This window comes from Caenorhabditis remanei, chromosome II, assembly GCF_010183535.1.
Source record: "Caenorhabditis remanei strain PX506 chromosome II, whole genome shotgun sequence".
Taxonomy (NCBI): domain Eukaryota; kingdom Metazoa; phylum Nematoda; class Chromadorea; order Rhabditida; family Rhabditidae; genus Caenorhabditis; species Caenorhabditis remanei.
In genome coordinates, this window is record NC_071329.1 from 2,274,001 (window position 1) to 2,293,743 (window position 19,743).

General features: G+C 40.3%; 6 protein-coding genes across 6 annotated transcripts; 4 read left to right on the forward strand and 2 right to left on the reverse strand.

Annotated features, from left to right (window-relative positions):
* Nucleotides 1-160: 160 nt before the first annotated feature.
* Nucleotides 161-1,482, forward strand: GCK72_004042 (uncharacterized protein; the record flags this gene model as incomplete). The annotated part of the gene is made up of 2 exons (XM_053724422.1): nucleotides 161-277; nucleotides 1,309-1,482. The coding sequence occupies 2 exons, from the start codon at nucleotides 161-163 to the stop codon at nucleotides 1,480-1,482; spliced, it is 291 nt and encodes a 96-aa protein (XP_053588616.1).
* Nucleotides 1,483-6,659: 5,177 nt separating this feature from the next.
* Nucleotides 6,660-9,250, forward strand: GCK72_004043 (uncharacterized protein; the record flags this gene model as incomplete). Its single annotated transcript, XM_003098391.2, has 10 exons — nucleotides 6,660-6,760; nucleotides 7,026-7,107; nucleotides 7,632-7,795; nucleotides 7,858-7,972; nucleotides 8,021-8,122; nucleotides 8,186-8,501; nucleotides 8,549-8,626; nucleotides 8,740-8,867; nucleotides 8,916-9,000; nucleotides 9,051-9,250. 10 exons carry the CDS (start codon nucleotides 6,660-6,662, stop codon nucleotides 9,248-9,250), a joined length of 1,371 nt encoding a protein of 456 aa, XP_003098439.2.
* Nucleotides 9,251-9,559: 309 nt separating this feature from the next.
* GCK72_004044 (uncharacterized protein) lies at nucleotides 9,560-10,866 on the reverse strand (the record flags this gene model as incomplete). The annotated part of the gene is made up of 3 exons (XM_053724423.1): nucleotides 9,560-9,700; nucleotides 9,802-10,041; nucleotides 10,795-10,866. 3 exons carry the CDS (start codon nucleotides 10,864-10,866, stop codon nucleotides 9,560-9,562), a joined length of 453 nt encoding a protein of 150 aa, XP_053588617.1.
* Nucleotides 10,867-12,355: 1,489 nt separating this feature from the next.
* Nucleotides 12,356-12,832, forward strand: GCK72_004045 (uncharacterized protein; the record flags this gene model as incomplete). The annotated part of the gene is made up of 1 exon (XM_053724424.1): nucleotides 12,356-12,832. One exon carries the CDS (start codon nucleotides 12,356-12,358, stop codon nucleotides 12,830-12,832), a length of 477 nt encoding a protein of 158 aa, XP_053588618.1.
* A 959-nt stretch (nucleotides 12,833-13,791) lies between these two features.
* GCK72_004046 (uncharacterized protein) lies at nucleotides 13,792-14,268 on the reverse strand (the record flags this gene model as incomplete). The annotated part of the gene is made up of 1 exon (XM_053724425.1): nucleotides 13,792-14,268. The coding sequence occupies one exon, from the start codon at nucleotides 14,266-14,268 to the stop codon at nucleotides 13,792-13,794; it is 477 nt and encodes a 158-aa protein (XP_053588619.1).
* Nucleotides 14,269-16,033: 1,765 nt separating this feature from the next.
* Nucleotides 16,034-16,498, forward strand: GCK72_004047 (uncharacterized protein; the record flags this gene model as incomplete). Its single annotated transcript, XM_003098337.2, has 1 exon — nucleotides 16,034-16,498. One exon carries the CDS (start codon nucleotides 16,034-16,036, stop codon nucleotides 16,496-16,498), a length of 465 nt encoding a protein of 154 aa, XP_003098385.2.
* Between the last annotated feature and the right edge of the window lie 3,245 nt (nucleotides 16,499-19,743).

The following is a 19,743-nucleotide window of genomic DNA, read 5'->3' on the forward strand; positions in this document are numbered from 1 at the left end:
ATTGAATCTCCATTTTTTCCATTGATACACCTCGTTTTAGAAGAAAATTGAACGTTTTTATTGATTTTTTTGTGATTTTTCTGCGTTTTCTGACGCTTTTATATCGAATTTCTGCCATTTTTTGTGGATTTCACTCATTTTTTTAAACCATATTTTGCAGATGACACGCAGCGAGGACGAAGTCGGTCAAAAAATTGACAGATGCTTTGCGGATTCACTTCTCAAAGTGACCGGTGGAGTCGCCATCGGAATTGTCGCCAGTGTGGCGTTTTTTAAGGTAGAAATTCGGGAAATTTCGATGAAAAAAAGGAACAAAATGGTGAAAAATTGTTGATTTTTAGCTTTTTTGGTCGAAAAAACTTATTTTTTGACAAAAAGTCGTTTAAATTTCGTCACTTTTCAGCCCTGTGCCCTAGAAATCCGAATTTTTTGAAAACTAGGCTCCCAACACGAAATTCAATCAGAAAAACTAAAAATTTGACTATAAACTGCCATTTTCAGTGTTAAAAACCTCAAAAATGGGAATTTAGAGCTTCAAAACTACAGATTTATGCAACTTCGCTCTACCGAATTAACTAAAAGTTCGGCAGAGCGCACTTTACAACTTCTTTGAAGTTGCTATTAGCAGACACACTTCTTACAACCGCGCTCTACCGAAACCGACGAAAATTGTGTGCGAAATTGAGAGACTCAGAGAAAAAAAATGACAAAAGTAGACAATAATTGTTCAAATTTCGTCGATTTTCTGCAAAGTGGGTTAGAAATCCAAATTTTTTGAAAGCTAGTCTAAAATTGTCGAAGACAGTTAATGTTGAACAAAAAATGGCAGATTTATGCAACTGCGCTCTACCGAAGGTCAAAATTCGGGAAAATTTCGACGAAAAATCGAATAGACAAAAATTGCTCAAATTTTGTCTATTTTCAGCCAAGAAGAGTGAAATATCTGTCTGAAAACTGTTATTTTTAGTGTTGAAAACCTCCAACACTATTTTTTTTGTGGAAAATTGACGAAACTATTGAAATTTTCAAGTTTTTCAGTAAATTTTAAACAAAAAATGACAGATTTATGCAACCGCGCTCTACCGAAATAGGCGGAAAGCATGTCGAGTTTGAAGTTCGACAGAGCGCACTTTGCAGCTCTTTTGAAGTTGCTAGCGCGCTCCATTGAACAATGAAGTTGAAGTGTTCGGTGGAGCGACGTTTCTTATCTCTTCAAACGTAATTGTTGCGATAGAGCGCACTTCAAAGATTTGAATGTTCGGTAGAGCGCCCTTGCCACCCACAATATCTCAAAATGAGTTCTTGCAGAGCCGCTCGTGGCCAATCTGGTTCGGATCGGGCGTCGGCCTTGGAACGGGATGGTCGAACTGTCGTCACGACTTTGCGTCGCCATACGTTCTTCACGGAAAAAAGATTCCAGCCGGACAGGATTCAAACGGAAAACCGACATACAACATTATTCCGGAACAACAGAAACAATAATTCTAATTTAATGGAATAAGCGAACGTCTACTACTTCTCCTCATTCTCTCTGTCTTTTCTGTATTTTTATTAGATGAATTTATAGAATTCATCATCCTCTCCTCCCCCGTTGATAGATGTCAATTTTAAATGAATTTATGTGGAAATAGGCGATTTTTCCAGATTTTCAGCCATTCTCACCACCAAGCAAACATAGGGAGTGCCTGGGGCAAATATTTGATGTTTATTACCGCGCGGAAAGAGGAAAAGTTTGTTTGCGGAAAAAGGTTGGAAAAAATTGACGAGAAAACTGGTAGAACTTGTCAAGTTCCAGTTTTCATCGGGGTCAACTTTTTACTTATATAAAATCACGAGATTTTCTGATTTTCTGACGATTTTTGAGTTTTTTGAGCAAAAATGAACTCCTAGGACTCCGGAGTTCGGTAGAGCGCATTTTCTCGCTTCCTTAGGATAGCAAGCGCGCTCTATTGAACTCCCAAGACTTGAGAGTACAATGGAGCGCACTTTCATACTTTTGTGCAAAAAGGAAAATGCGCTCCAGTGCACTTGCAAGTGCGCTCCATTAGACTCTTATAACTTTAGAGTCCAACTTTAGAGTCCAATAGAGCGCGTTAACGGAATATGCAAGTGCGCTCCACCAGACTTCTCCATTTTTCAGGAGTCCGATGGAGCGCACTTGCGATCAATAACCGCGAGAAAAAAAAATCGGGCGTTATCAATCTTTTTCTCCCCATTTTTTTGTCTTCCTTCTAGAAAAAACGGGTTTTTTTGGGGCTAGAAGCTTTCCCGCCCTTTAGTATCTTTTTCTTTTAGTACCCCTTGTATTATCAGTTGTGGGTGTAATAATAATAGTTCTTACAACTTGCAACTACCATTCCCCCCTTGGTACACAGAGGTTTCTCTGTATTGTCTCGAACTTTTTACTTTTTTTTTTGAATTTGCGATTTTCTCGAGTTCTAGACTATGAATTTCCTGAAATTCACTTGAAATTTAGAATCCGCGGATTTTTAGCTTTCGAATGGTATAGCATATGTCATAATACCGTTTGATATTGAGGGTTTTTGGGGAAGTTCAAAATACTGCGATTCCAAAATATTTGTCAACTTTGAGATCCCCTCACGACATCCCGAATTATCCTAATTATCCCGAATTTATATTTATTATGTAGATCAAACCTAGATCTTCATTTTTGTAGTTGACCACTTTTTTGTACGGGCGGTCCCTAGGGAGATACGGTGGGTTAAAGTTGCTATCCTTTAGAGGCGCCTGAGAGAGGGGTACCCAACTTCAACACACCGTATCTCCCGAGGCTCCACCCTCACAAAAAATTTGTCAACTACAAAAATGTAGATCTCGGTTTGATCTACACAATGAATATAAATTCGGGATAATTAGGATAATTCGGGATGTCGTGCCGGGCTCTCGAATTTTGTCAAAAATTAATCATTTTGGTAAAATACAAAAATTTTAATTTTTTGAAGATGTGCTCCTGTGCCTGGTGTTCAGCTGATTATTCCAATTCTATATTGGGTTTAGAGATCAAAACTAGGACTACATTTTTGTAGTTGACAACTTTTTTGCACGGGCGGCGCCTCGGGAGATACGGTGTGTTGAAGTTGCTAACCTTTAGAGGCGCCTGAGAGAGGTACCCTACTTCAACCCACCGTATCTCCCTAGGTACCGCCCGTACAAAAAAGTTGTCAACTACAAAAATGTAGTCCTAGTTGTGATCTACACAATGAATATAAATTTGGAATTATTAGAACAATTAGGGATGTCGTGACGGACTCTCGAATTTTGTCAATTTTCAAAAATGTTAAAAATATACAAAAAAAAGTATGAAATTTTTGATTTTGCTCAACTTTGACAGCCCGTCACGACTTTTCTAATTACCCACAATTACCTCAAATTTATATTTGTTATGTAGATCACAACTAGGACTACATTTTTGTAGTTGACAACTTTTTTGCACGGGCGGTACCTAGGGAGATACGGTGTGTTGAAGTTGCTAACATCTAGAGCCGCCTGAGAGAGGGGTACCCCACTTCAACACACCGTAATTCCCGAGGCGCCGCCCGTACAAAAAGTTGTCAACTACAAAAATGGAGATCTCGGTTTGATCTACACAATGAATATAAATTTGGGATAATTACGGTAATTAAGGAAGTCGTGAAGGGCTCTCAAATTTTGTCAATTTTCGAAAAGAAAAATTTAATTTTTAAAAGTTTTTTTGTCAATTTTTTTTCAAAAACTGACGAATCTCCATTTGTTTGACATCACAATTTTGACTGCTATTAGATTTTGATCGTTTATTGAACCCTTACTAGTAATGTATCAGTGAAACATAGAAATGAAGAGTGTACGCAGGTAGTACTCATCGGTTTCCTTTTTTTGTTGTTATTGTAGATTTTTAATCAATTTTTGTTTTGTCAAATGATGACACAAGACGCAAAAATTTTTCAATGTATGTTGTTTCTATATTGTAATCAAAATTTAGTAGCAAAATAGTTTTTGAAAAATACATGACAATTATAAATTGAGAGCCCGTCACTGCTTATCTAATTACCCCCTTTTTCAACTTAATTATAATCGCAATCAAAAAATTTGTAGCTTTCTAATGGCACATAATTTGTTTTGTTACACTTCTAGATGGGTAATTTTCAGAAGTTAGAAAATATCGCAAATTTTCTCGATTTTCAAATTTCATCAACTTTGTGAGCCTGTCAGGAACTCCCTAACAACCTCAATTATTTCAAATTTATATTCATTGTGTAGATCAAGCCTAGATCTTAATTTTTGTAGTTGACAACTTTTTTGTACGGACACTCCCTAGCGAGATACGGTCGGTTGAAGTTGCTCAACTTTAAAGGCGGCAGAGAAAGTACCCAACTTCAAATCGCTCTACCTCTCTAGGGACCGCCCGTACAAAAAAGTTGTCAACTACAAAAATTAAGATCTAGGTTTGATCTACACAACAAATATAAGTTTGGAATAATTACTGTAATTAGGGATGTCGTGCCGGGCTCTCAAAATTTATCAAAATCGAAGAATTTTGGAATTTTTCACTTCCGCGAAATCCCTTACGTAAGGATTATAACATCATTAATATCATTCAAAAGCTGAAAACATTCTTATATAAAATATTTACAAAGAAAACTTAAGTTTCAAAAAAGAACTCGATTTATGTAAAGTTGGAATGGCACTAAACGTTCTATCCGGCTGTCTGTCCGGATGTCCGTCTATCCGTATGTCTGTCTGTCTATCTACTCATCCAGATGTCCTCCATTTAACATTCTACTCTGATCTTCCATCTTGTCTGACCATCTGTTGATTCCCTGTCGGTTTCCCAAAAATTTTCAAATCTTTGAAAGTAATAAATAGGCGAGAAATAGCACACACAATAAGGAGACTTAGAGACTCTAAAAGAGAGAGTGAGAAGAAATTTTAAAATTTATAAACATATGGTCAGCCTCCTCCCTCTTCTTCTTTTCTTCCCTCCTAATTGCTCACAGATGGTGAAAAGTGGGGAATGGAAGAGGGGGAACATTTTAGAAAGTTCATTTTACTATGGTTTTGACATTGTCTCCAACTTTAGATCGGGTTTCCTCGAAACTTTAGCTTCATTTGTTAAAACTAGATAAATTTTCAAAATAAGCATATTTTCAGCTTCAGAATGATATAGATTATGTCATAATCCGTGAGGGATTTTGTGGAATGGAAAATTCCTACATTTTTCAATATCTTCAATTTTGATCAATTTGGAGAGCCCGTCACGGCTTCCTTAATTACCGTAATTGTCTCAATTTTATATTGGTTTGGTAGATCAAACCGAGATCTACATTTTTGTAGTTGACCACTTTCTTGTACGGGCGGCGCCTCGAGAGATACGGTGTGTTGAAGTAGGGTACCCCTTCAGACGCCTCTAAATGTTAGCAACTTCAACGCACCGTATCTCCCTAGGGACCGCCTGTATGAAAAAGTTGTCAACTACAAAAATGGATATCTAGATTTGAGCTACATAACCAATATAAATTATATACATTTGACATGATTTTTGACAATGTTATGATGTCTCAAAAATAATAGTTTTGGTTTCAATTTTTCAATTTTTCAAAAAAAAAGTTCAATTTTTTGAAGCTACGGTGCCTGGTGTCAAACAAATTATTTCAAATTTATATTTTTTGTGTAGTTTAAACCTAGATCTCCATTTTTTTAGTAGGCCACTATTTTGTACGGGCGGTCCCTTGGGGAGTTATAACACTTTGAAGTTGGGTATCCCTTTCAGACGCATCTAGCAACTTCAACACACCGTATCTCTCTAGGGACCGCCCGTATGAAGAAGTTGTCAACTACAAAAATGGAGATCTAGGTTTGATCTACACAATGAATATAAATTTGGGGTAATTGGGGGTAATTAGAGAAGTCGTGACGGGCTGTCAAAGTTGAGCAAACTCAAAAATTCATACTTTTTTTTGTATATTTTTAACATTTTTGAAAATTGACAAAATTCGAGAGCCGGTACGACATCCTTAATTGTTCTAATAATTCCAAATTTATATTTTTTGTGTAGTTTAAACCTAGATCTCCATTTTTGTAGTTGACAACTTTTTTGTACGGGCGGCGCCTCGGGAGATACGGTGTGTTGAAGTAGGGTACCCCTTTAGACGCCTCTAAATGTTAGCAACTTCAACAACGCACCGTATCTCTCTAGGGAACGCCCGTACAAAAAAGTTGTCAACTACAAAAATGAAGAACTAGGTTTGATCTACCAAACCAATATAAAATTGGGATAATTACAGTAATTAGGGAAGTAGTGACGAGATCTCAAAGTTGGGCAAATTTCAAAAATTTTGAAAAATGTCAAAAAAAAATTTTGAAACAAATTGAATTAATTTTAAGTTTTCCACTGTTTCCCTTGGAAATTCTTCATATTTTCGTTGTTTTTGTCATTCTTGAACGAGGAAGAACTCACCTTCGTCATCTTTTTTTTTCTCGGGCTCTCCGTCTACTCTGACAGCCCCCCCCCCTTAGGCTCAAATATCATTCTTGTTATCACTCTCGCCTAGAGCTATCATATTTCTCTGACACAAAACGGACCATTGTTCACAAAAGAAATTCGAAAAAATATTTTTGAAAATTTCCCCCTCCAAACTCAAAATTTTAAGGCCCAAGGAGAGATGTGGCTTCACTTCTTGGTTCCCCTAATCCTTCTGACGACGTGGACAGTCACCTGCCACGTCATCGATGAAACCGCAGGGAAAATGGCTGATTATAGTGGGTAAGTGCGCTCCAATGCAACAAGTTTGGTGTCTGGCGTGTCTGGGACGCGCCGGGAGGCGCGGATGCCACCAATTACTTATACGTCCTGAGAGGCTCGGCGCGCCGAGAGGATGTGTGGCCGAGTGGTCAAAGGCGGTGGGTGGCGCGCGAAGCATCCGGGGTTCGATTTTTTCTCGGGGCTAAACCTTTTTTTGGTAATGTAAAAACTGGTTTTTAGATTAAAAACGTGATTTTTATGCTGTTTTTATCAATTTCTCTTACAGATATACCCTCCACCGCTTCCAAGTCGACACCACATCGAATACTATGGAGAAGTTGGAGAGTTATGATATGGAATTGGATCAGGTAGGGCTTTTTTTTTTTGGATTTTGAATGAAATTTAGGGGTGTTTTTGAATTTGAGTAATAGTCAAAACTATGAAAAACGATTGTAGAAGTTTAGAAAGTTTAGAACTTTTTTGAAAAAAATATTTTTAAAAGAATTTTACTGAAAATTCTCAAAGGTGTCCTGGTGTCGGCTATGGTTCAAGTAGTCTAAATTTGTATTCATTGTGTAGATCAAAACTAGAACTTTATTTTTGTAGTTGACAACTTTTTTGTGCGGGCTGTCCCTAGAGAGATACGGTGGGTTGAATGCACCCCTCGCAGGTACCTCTAGAGGACTAGTAGTTAGGCATACTGTATCTCCCTAGGGACCGCCCGTACAAAAAAGTTGTCAACTACAAAATTGTAGCCCTAGATTTGATCTACAACATGCCATAAACTCAATGCCCTGCGACATATTCTGATCTCGTGGCATTTCCTCAAAATTTTAAAATTTTTTGAAGAAAAAAATTTTGCAGAAACTTAAATATTTTCTTTGTTTTTCAGACCACCCAAACCGCACGTCTACTAATCGATATCTGGGCGGAGCCATCGAAACAGAATCCTCACGCCGATGTCTTGGTTGCTCCAGAATTCCTCCAAAAATTCAAGTCATTGCTCACCGGCGCCGAGCTTTCCACTCTCAAAATGATCGAGGGAGACATTCAAAGGTAAGGGGTGGTGGCCTAGGATTCCAAAATTTGGAAAGTTAGGCCACGGACTAATCTTTCAGCCAAATAAACGCCGAACGTCGAGCGATGATTCACAACTCGGTGCGACGACGACGTAAGCGAGCATTGAGGTCTTGGCACGAGTTCGATACCAACGCCTACCATTCTTACGATGAGGTACTGTACGGGTTACTGTAGATATTGATTATTCTTCAAAACCTCCAGATGGTCGAATTCATGAGATTACTGTCGGAACAGAAGCCGGATATGGTGGAGATGGTAAAGGTTGCCACGTCATCAGAAGGAAGATCGATTTATGGAGTGAAGGTGAGTCGAGACCTGACGAGACCCGACGCCGAGACCCGACCGAGACCTTACCAAATCTTGCAGATCCACCCTCCCGGCATCTCGCCACCCGAAAAACCGTCAATAATCGTTGACGCGGGTGTGCACGCGCGTGAATGGATCGCACCCGCAGTCGGGCTCTTCATGATCAAAAAAATAGTGTCGGAGTACGGTAAAACCGCCGAGGTGACAGCGAATCTTCAGAAATTCGATTGGTACATCATGCCACAAGTGAATCCAGACGGTTACGAGTACAGTAGGACGAATGACCGTCTCTGGCGTAAAACTCGCAGCAAGAATGTGACGGTGAATCGATGGTGTGTTGGAGCCGATGCGAATCGCAATTGGGGATATCGATGGGGTACTGTAGCAAGAAATTTTGATAATTTGAGAAAAATAAATTTCCAGGCGAAGCTGGAGCCAATCGTACACCCTGTTCGAACATCTACATGGGAAGTCATCCATATTCGGAGCCAGAGATTAAAGGTGAGACCGTAGACCGTATACCGTATTCCATAGACCGTATACCATAGACCGTATACCGGATACCGTATCCTCCCCCCTGGACCCTAGACCCTAGACCCTAGACTTTTTTGCAGGTCTAAAAGAGTTTTTCACGTGGCAAATCACGAATCCGATGGTCTACATCTCGCTCCACTCATACGGTCAACTCCTCCTCTCCCCGTGGGGATACACTAATGAGAGAACGGAAAATTATCAAGATCAGGTACAGTACCTTGTGCTTTGGATTACTGTAGCCAAGAGATTTTTTCAGCAAAACGCCGCGAAGGAGGCCGCGTTGGCTATCAAGAACACCACTGGAGTCTCTTATAGCTATGGCACAATTTCTGAGATGATGTGTGAGTTTTAAAAGTGTTCCCAAGGTACAGTATCCCTAAAAATTCTGCAGACCCCGCCTCCGGCACCAGCATCGACTTCATGCAACACCGCGGTGTCCCTTATATCTATGGTGTGGAACTACGCCCCACTGATAATCCGAACAGTTTCGCGTTCAACTTGCCACCATCGTATATTCGAGCGACAGGCGATGAAATGATGGCTGCCCTGAATGCTATTGGAACTCATGCCGTGAAAATTAAACGTCTGTAAATTGGATCATCATCCCCGAGTGTGTTCTCTCAAAGTCTTGCCTCTCATCCCTATTTAAAACTTTTGCTTTAATTTTATATGAATTTGAATAAAAATCAATAATAATAGACTAAGTATCCGCAATCCGTTGAAACCGAGACGTTTGGCAACTAAAATTTTGTTCCCCAATCCGACTGATAGGGTGGTCTCAAAATAGAAATGAACAAAAATCAATAATTTATTACTAAAACAAATTTCAGCGCAGATCATTCCAGGAATCAAGGTTGTGGTGTTTGGCTTTTTTCGTTATTTCGTTTTCAGCAAGTGGTGTTATAGCAGAATGTTTTTCCTGTTCCTCCAGCACCACCGACGTATATCATTCGCGACTTTCCGATTATCATATCCAGCTCGAGTACTCTGTCGACGAACTTCTTTTGCTTCTCCTTTATTCTTGTGTTCGGCAGGATTCAACTGGACAGTTAACGGGTTGTCGATATCATCATTCGGAACAATGGTGGGAGTCGTTCTCCAATTCAAAATCTGCGAGCTTCATTTCCCAATGTTTCGTCCACAGCTCTCCCGGATTGACTGGCGAAGAGACGTCTGCATTCGACTGGTCTTGCAATCTCCGAAATCGCATTCTCCCATTCAATGTTTCCATTCATAAGTCCTCGTGCACGGACCGCTTCCGAGCAAGTGTTGTAGAAGGCGCCGCGGAAACATCTCTTACTGACTGAGCCACAAGTCGAATAGCTGTCAACTCCAGGAATTGAGGATGTGGAGATTGATTTCGTCCCGTCCTGAAAGACAATCTGTAACCAAACAGGGTTTGAGGGATAACATAGATTTATAACTTACCTAAACCATTGGAGACTGGGTAGGGGGAATCTAGTATTCAATAAAAATAGGGGAAAGGACGACCAGCCATACAGTAGGCAGTCTGGGAAGGCAGAATGAGATGGGAGATCGTCTACGGCTTACGTCAAGTGGAAACATATCTGCGTACTCTGCGTAGTTGGCTCTTGGGAAGAGCGCGCACCACTTTTTGGGTCATAGTCACTGCGTCTTGACTCCTGGGAAAAATCAAAGGCCTATGACCCTAAAAGTGGTGCGCGCTCTTCCCAGGAGTCAATACGCAGAGTACGCAGATATGTTTCCACTTGACGTAAGCCATAGACAATCTCCCTATCTCTATCTCCCGTCCAGACTGCCTACTGTATGGCTGGTCACCCCCGTCTCCCTTGATTCTTATTGAACTCTAAGCTTCTCCTATTTTCCTGTTACCACCATATACCCATGTTCCCCTCCAATGATCCCAAATATGTAAGTTTCATTTTCATGAACGATTCCCAGTTTCTGTCACTCGACAATTAATAAGATTATCAATTTCTTGTATTTCAGTTTTTCGAGGGATTCGATGATAGAATTGGACTTGATGCAGCGCAAAAGCTTAGTCACAAGCTTGTCTGTGGTCACACTTCTCGACACTACCAGTTACAGATTTGTGGAACTGAAATGTTGAAAACGAAGATGAATCTTGCATCACTTATGATGAATTCACTCACCATTATAATGAAATCATGGATACGATACGGAGTCATGGTATGATACATTGAACCATGGATCCAAGTTGGCATTGATTACCGCATTTGATGTAAGAACGCGAACGGTCTTCTTATTCCGCACTGTTCAAGTTCATTTTTGCTTTTTTGTATGAGTCATGCATTGGATTTTGAACTTTTTCTTTCGAAATAAAGTATATCTGGCTTACACACGTCGTTAGTTAGTATTCAAAAAAGTGGGACATAAACCAGCCTATTTTTCTTCCCAAGAGGGTCCACTGACCCAACGTAAACAGTAAGTGAGACTGGGTACAGGCTGTAAAAATAGTATGGTTGGTGACCTACTTTTCTAAATATGAGAACAACAGTATTGCGGAGAACAATCAAGATTATGAATGACAAGGTCAGGCACCACATCTCTTCTTATGTAGTAATGAGAAGATGGGTCTGGGAAGAAATGTCTTTAATGCAACAATAAGTTTTCATTATTTTCAAAGTTTTATTGCTTAAATGAAAAATCGACAGTTGAAAAAAAGTGATAGTAACCAATACATTTCAAACTTGTAAGTCCTTCCATGCATCGTAGTATCGCAATATTTGCCGGGCGTCAAAAAGATCTTCTTCAGCTTCTTCAATGGAATGTTTTCTTCAGACTTCTTTTTTGCCAAGGACGCGATTTCTTGTTGTCGAGAGCACGTTAAACGTTGATGTAGCTCTGTAATCCACGCAATCGATAGCATCAATCGTCACTGTCTCCACCTGGATCAACCTCAACACTTTTGTGTTCATTTCATCGACTCCATCGGGAATTGTTGAGTGTGAGTCCTTGAGCTTTGTGGATAGTCGCACCGTAGGCAATAACTAGTGGGAACTGGGTCCGCGTCATCATCTCATCCTTATGACTGAACAGTGCTAGCGGGAAGGAATGATTGCGGTCGTCGAATTGGACATGAATCCAGTCCACTACTCCTTGATCGTTCTTGACAATCCTTGTGACCTGCTCCATTGACTAGTCGATCGCGAATGCTGATGTTCCGGCGGAGCATGACACGAGATCCAACAGCGATTGTGAGTTGTGGAGGCAAGCCACCATGCAGCAAAATATGTCAATTTTGAGTGAAAGTGACAATAAAGTGTCATGAGTTAAAAACTTTAGTATAAAATTACCTTACCTTGTACAAATCAATAATAAGGGGAATTAGTATTCAATAAGAATCAGAGGGAAAGGAGGGACCAGCCATACAGTAGGCAGTCAGGAAGGCAGAAAGAGATGGGAGATCGTCTATGGCTTACGTCAAGTGAAAACATATCTGCGTACTGTGCGTATTGGCTCCTGGGAAGAGCGCGCACCACTTTTTAGGGTCATAGGCCCTGGATCTTGGCTCCTGGGATAACTCTAGGCCTATGACCCTAAAAGTGGTGCGCGCTCTTCCCAGGAGCCAATACGCAAAGTACGCAGATATGTTTCCACTTGACGTAAGACGTAGACAATCAGAAATCTCATTCTGACGTCCAGACTGCCTACTGTCTTATTGCTCTCTTATTTTCTATCCCGTCTACCAATATGGCCCCACGACCAATCCCCCACTCTATTCTCTCTTCTTCGACTACCCTTATCCCAGCCACCCGTCCCCACTCTATCCAGAAGACCCCTCTCGAGACTTCTGCCGATAAAGTGGCCAGATATTCGAAGATTCTGAAACACTCCAACTGTAGACATGCTGTTAGTCATGCTCTTCTCAGACTCGCTCAACTGAACTGCCCTATGAGGGTATTTGAGACATGTCAAACGGAAAAGAGACTGCAGAGATTCGAAGGAAATGTTGAGTGCCTCTATCAGATTAACATTCTGAAAAGGAAATTCGCGGAGCTCCGTCGTAAAGAAGAATCCGAGAAGTATGGAAAGAAATCATCTAAGTTGGAGTTAAAGGAGGAGGAGTACGACCCGGAGTTCTCAGGATCCAACGGACTGAAGACTACAATAATGGAGATGTATGCAGAGTACAAACCAACACCGATTATTAGAAAATTCAATCGATAAATGATCTCAGGATTCATTTTGTTTGCGTATGTCTTTTTAATTATTTCTGTCATTCAATTGTTATTCTCATTCCCTCAATCAATAAATCTTAATAATAATAATGAAAAGTGTATTGTTCCTAGCATTTCTTTAATGGCAAAAACCATCAGCAAACTTGTCATGGCCCGTTTTGAATCAAAATTCGAAATGTTTTTCGCAGAAAGTTTAGTTTTTGACTAAAAATTAAAATTTTAATCAAAAGGTTGGTCCGATTTTTGACAAGTTTGCAAATCAGAATTAGATCATCTGGTTTTTGACACAACATAAGATTTTTATTAGTAAAGAAGTCAATATTTATAACGACGTTCACACACGTTTTTTGCTCGCACTGTAACAATATGTGAAGACAAACATTCCCATGTGACCTTTAACTATGCATCCTATCGTCACATTTTCTTAATCGATGGGAAGGAGCGCAGTGCGAGAATGCATAGTTAAAGGTCACCTGGGAATGTTTGTCTTCACATATGGTTACAGTGCGAGCAAAAACGTGTGTGAACGTCGTTATAAATATTGACTTCTTTGCTAACACAAATCTTATACATGGAAACTAAATCAATAGGCCTATGTTCAAGAGAGAAATGAGAGTTGTAAGGAAATATTTGAAGTAGTTATGGGAAAACACAACAAATATAGAAATAAGGAGCCAGGTATAGTATGAACTGAACTGGTTTCTAAGTTTGGGAGTTTTTTTCAGTCAACTTTTGTAAGTGGTAGGTACTAACAACCCAAATCTTAAACCGTCCGAATTAAAACTGGTATACTGATAAGAATGCTGACTGTTTTTGACATTAAAGAAATGCTTAAAACAGTACACTTTTTATTATTATTAAGATTTATTGATTGAGGGAATGAGAATAACAATGGAATGACAGAAATAATTAAAAGACAGAAGCAAACAGAATAAATCCTGATATCATTTATCGGTTGAATTTTCGAATAATCGGTGTTGGTTTATACTCTGCATACATCTCCATTATTGTAGTCTTCAGTCCGTTGGATCCTGAAAACTCCGGGTCGTACTCCTCCTCCTTCAACTCCAACTTAGCTGCTTTCTTTCCAAACTTCTCGGATTCTTCTTTACGACGAAGCTCCTCGAATTTCCGTTTGAGAATATTGATTTGATACAGGCACTCAACATTTCCTTCGAATCTCTGTAGTCTCTTTTCCGTTTTGCATTCCTCGAATACTCTCATAGAGCAGTTCAGTTGGGCGAGTCTGAGAAGAGCATGACTAACAGCATGTCTACAGTTGGAGTGCTTCAGAATCTTCGAATACTTGGCGACTTTTTCGGCAGAAGTCTCGAGAGGGGTCTTCTGGATAGGGTGGGGACGGGTGGCTGGGATAAGGGTAGCCGAAGAAGAGAGAATAGAGTGGGGGATTGGTCGTGGGGCCATATTGGTAGACGGGATAGAAAATAAGAGAGCAACAAGACAGTAAGCAGTCTGGGAGGGCAGAATGAGAAGGGAGATTGCCAACGGCTTACGTCAAGTGGAAACATATCTGCGTCCTTTGCGTAATGGCTTCTGGAAAGAGCGCGCACCACTTTTAGGGTCATAGACACTGCTCCTGGGAAAACGGTAGGCCTGTGACCCGAAAAGCGGTGCGCGCTCTTCCCAGGAGCCAATACGCAGAGTACGCAGATATGTTTCCACTTGACGTAAGCCAACGACGATCTCCCATCTCATTATGCCCTCCAGACTGCCTACTGTATGGCTGGTCACCTTTTTTCTCTATGATTCTTATTGAATACTAATTTCCCTTATTCTCCTGTTATCACCGTATGCAGAGCTTCAAAAGTGAGTTTCCTTTTCTTCAATGACAGTTTTTGTCAGCCAACATTTAATAAGAATATCAATTTTTTGTATTTCAGCATGTAGACAAACGAAATAAACCCATAACATGGAAAACGATGATAGAATCGGGCTTGATGCCGTGTCTGTGGGCACACTTCGCGACACTACCAGTTACAGATTAGTGGAACTGAAAACTCAACCAGACGTTAGTTTGGTTACGATGAATCTCGCGATACTTGCGAAGTCATAGACATAACTATGGACTTCGAGGATTCTCACGTCTTTCTTGAGGATGTCCAGAAAAAAATGTGCGGCAAATGGAAGAATAAAAAAGACGTCGGCACCTATCAAAACCCGAAAAGGCCGATCCGTAGTTCTTGTTTAATGATGGAAGGTCAAATTCAATACAGCACTTGTGAGAACATAATCAATACGATTTTCGGAACGGGAGACATTGAGCTGGTTTCTTTGGTTTTCAAAGTGAATTTGACTGTAAGTTAGCCATATGCATATTTCATCTCAAATAAGTGCAATTTTTCAGGAAATCATCCACAGAATGGGACTCGATGATGGAATCGGACTTGATGCCGCGCAATATGGGATACCAAGTGAAGAAGATTCATGAAGTATGGCATTGGGACGACTCAAAGTGGTTCAGGGGAGGATTCTTCTGAAAGTATCTGGAACCACTTTCGAAGATGAAGCATGAGGCGTCCGGCTAGCCACGACCCAAAATGAGCGACAAGGAAAAACAGGACCACATTGATTCCATTAGGAAAAAAAAGATGGAATCAGCGCCGACAATGTGAAGAAGAACCCTGCACTCCGACAAATGACCAAGCTACCTTTAAATAGCGCATGGGTTAATTACTCTTTTCTTGTTAGCTAAAAAATTTAAATAAATTATTGGTCTTTTGTGATATTGATGTTGTTACACCGTATTTCTTTCAGAATCAGAACATTTTTTTGAAAAAAAGATGTTTTTCCATCTATCATATCGTGAAAGTTGAAAAACTACGACAACCAGTGAGGAATTAGGCAAACATATTGTCCGAGAGGACTACACGGCTGTACGGAGGACAATCAATATTATGAATGAGAAGGTCAAGCACCACACATCTGTTTTTTCTCTTCTTGTGTAGTAATGAGAAGATGGGTCTGGGAAGAAAAAACATATCTGCGTACTCTGCGTATTGGCTCCTGGGAAGAGCGCGCACCACTTTTAGGGTCGTAGACATTGTGGTTTCCACTTGACGTAAGCCGTAGACAATCTGCCCATATCATTCTGCCTTCCCAACTGCCTACTGTCTTATTGCTCTCTTATTGCTCTCTTATTGCTCTCTTATTTTCTATCCCGTCTACTAATATGGCCCCACGACCAATCCCCCACTCTATTCTCTCTTTCTTCCCAGCCACCCGTCCCCACCCTATCCAGAAGACCCCTCTCGAGACTTCTGCCGAGAAAGTCGCCAAGTATTCGAAGATTCTGAAGCACTCCAACTGTAGACATGCTGTTAGTCATGCTCTTCTCAGACTCGCCCAACTGAACTGCCCTATGAGAGTGTTCGAGAAATGTCAAACGGAAAAGAGACTGAAGAGATTCGAAGGAAATATTGAGTGCCTGTATCAGGTCAATATTGTGAAACGGAAATTTGAGGAGCTCCGTCGTAAAGAAGAATCCGAGAAGTTTGGAAAGAAAGCAGCTAAATTGGAGTTGAAGGAGGAGGAGTACGACCCGGAGTTCTCAAAATCCAACGGACTGAAGACTACAATAATGGAGATGTATGCAGAGTACAAACCAACACGGATTATTCGAAAATTCAATCGATAAATGATCTCAGGATTTATTTTGTTTGTTTATGTCTTTTTAATTATTTCTGGCATTCGATTGTTATTCTCATTCACTCAATCAATAAATCTAAATAATAATAAAAACGCGTGCTGTTTCTAACATTTCTTTAATGTCAAAAAATCAGCAAACTTGTCATGATCCTCCTGAGGAAACTCTAGGTCAATGACCCTAAAAGTGGTGCGCGCTCTTCCCAGGAGGGTAGACGCAGTGCTTCACTGACCCAACGTAAACAGTAAGAGAGACTGGGTACAGTCTGTAAAAATAGTATGGTTTATGACCTACTTTTTTGAATACTAACGATGAGAACAATACGGTAATGTTCTCGAGTTAACTATAAGAAATATCCAGAAGGCATGTGTCTTCCATCCGTTGAAGAACAAAAGAGGATAGCGAACTGATTCAGATCATCATGGATTCAATGATTTGCCCTCTAGACTTACGTTGAGAACTGGAGACGTTGATTAAAAGAACTTCCTGAAGTAGAAAAACGACTGGATTACGTTGACAGCCGTGGACCAATCAACCACATTGATTTGTCATATAAGCAGTAGGATATTGAATTCATTTTGGGATATTTCATGGAACGACAACAGATCACGCTTCACACTTCAAAGTTAAAAAAGAGTTCGTGAATGCGAGATCTCGAACTTATAAAGAACTGAAGGACACATTTGTCGTATGATCCTTTGTTTGACAAAATTGTGTTTGAAAAATAAAAATTTCTTTTTCTATATCGTTGTTAAAAAACGATATTTTCTGTGAAAAAAACAAAAAACATGGACCGTTTTTCCCGTTTGTAATAAGACCAGTCGGTTCACGTCGCCTAACGGCGACTAAACCTCCTTTTCTACACCACCCTTCCAGGGGTTACAGCGCCTGCGGCGCTTCCCAAACGGTTCAGACTATTGAGGTTTCCGAAGTCTCTCCAACTTCTGAATAATGTAAAATCTATGTTTTTCTGATGCGATTTCGATCCCTTACTCCTCTATTTGTTTTAAATCTGGCGATAAGAAAAAATCTTTCGCGTGTCTACATGGGTTCGAACCAACGGCTCTATTTAGATGGCCTTTAAAAACTCAAACGTCCCTTAAAACACTTAGACGTCCCTTGAAACACTTAAACGTCCTTTCAAACTCTAATTTTTTTAAAACGTCCTTTCAAAAGTTTAGACGTCCCAAAAAACGTTTAAACGTCCCATAAAATGTTTAGACGTCCCTTGAAATCCCAAAATATAGTTCTGAAGATTTAAACGTCCCAAAAAACATTTAGACGTCCCACAAAATATTTAGACCTATTCAAAACTATTCAGTTGCTTTATTGTTGAAGGGACGTCTAAACATTTTTTGGGGCGTTTAAATGTTTTTTGGGACGTCTAATTATTTAAAACGAAATTTTTGGGCTTCAAAGGACGTCTCAATATTTAATGGGACGTCTAAACATTTTTTGGGACGTCTAAATGTTTTTTGGGACGTTTAAACAATTTTGTACATATTTTGGATCCGAAAGGACGTTTAAATGTTTCAAAGGACGTCTAAGTGTTTCAAGGGACGTCTAAGTGTTTTAAGGGACGTCTAAATGTTTTTTGGGACGTTCAAGTTTTCAAAGGACATCTAAACTGGAATAGAGCCGAACCAACTGACTACAGTCAACGTTGCCCAACTTGCCAGATTTGATGCAGCAAAGAACCGACCTTCTTCATTTGAAATTCGAACTTGGATTTGAAATGTAGTGCCTCGTAATATGAACAAACTGGATCCATGCTTCTGATGTAGTGAGGATCTGGTTGTGCATCAGTACCAACCACTCCGAGAATAGCTCCCTTACGTGTCGATTTTCAAACTCGATGTGGTCTGCCTGACTGTTTCGCTTGAGTTACGCACGCTCTGGTGGTGTTGGCTCTTGTTCTTCTTGCCGTCACATCATAAGCTCTTCTGGTCGTCTGGCAGCTGCCCGGGAAATCATTAAAGCCCGTCTAGATCTCGTTTGATCTTCGAACTCATTTTTCCTGCTGATTTCCATTTGTTTGGTATTGGTTCTGATATTTCTCGACTGCTCAGTGTCAGACTGTGGAGATCGTCGAACTGATACCATCAGCCACGATTTTAAACCTCAAAGATAGTAAAGATCCTGACTATCTTGGATGCCGGATAGCACGGCCCGAAGTCTCCTTTTTGTCGATGTTTTTCACAGACTCCATCAGCTGAGTGCCCTCGACCGCTCACATCTGAATTCTGTTGACATGTCAACAACATTTGCTATGGAATTCTGACAATCTTGATTTCGGATAGTAGTCTTTTTGTCGTTTTTCTTCACCGATTCTTGTGTCATGAGTTGAGTGTCCTCTAGCCCATTAATTCCTCCGAGCTCCACGCTACCATCCGATTCTCTTCTTCTATACCCATTTGACTTTGATCCTTTGACCTGATACCCAGACAATCTCGAAATCGTCGTACAGCGTCCGAGGTGGAGGTGGTATCACCGGGAACAAAAAAAGCAGCACCATAAGCATTCTGTGAATTGTCGGCGGGAACAGTAGTAGTTGGAGAGAGTGACGCCATGACGGGAAAAAGAAAATAATAACTATCAGCTATTTGAAAACACGGGTTTCACGTGGTTCCATGTCGGGACTACACGCAACTTCCGCTAATCTCTATATTTTACACGAACAAAATAAGCGGAGCAAAAGCAGTGGTAAGAAGAATGTAAATGCTATTAGCACCGCACGCTTCTTATAACCTCGCTCTACCGGAACCCAAAAAAGTGTGTGAAATTGAGAGTCTCAGAGAAATACATACATTTATCAAGGGCGTTTCAGTGGAGCGCAGTTGCAGGAACTATGCCCAGCTAATAGCCAAAACGGCTATTAACACTTTCTTTTAAATGAGCACCCATATGTATCCAAAATGAATCCCATCTTCCTTCACCTGTGTCCAGAAAATTGCCGTTTCTTTTTCTGATATCAATCTGGAAACAAACGACACGGTTGGAAATCTCTATTTTTCTGAATCAGATGATAACAGCACATCTTTCTCATAGTCCCTTTTGGAGAACGGTCCGTATTTCTTTGTGACGTAGTTCTCGCTGGAAACAGGCTGCGCGTTCGGAAACCTCTATATTTTCCCAATCTATCAACGAAAAAAATCAAAAAAATTTTCTCGGCACGCGGGATCGAACTTAAAACTAACTGCAGTCAACGTTGCTTAACTTGCCAGATCGGACGCGGC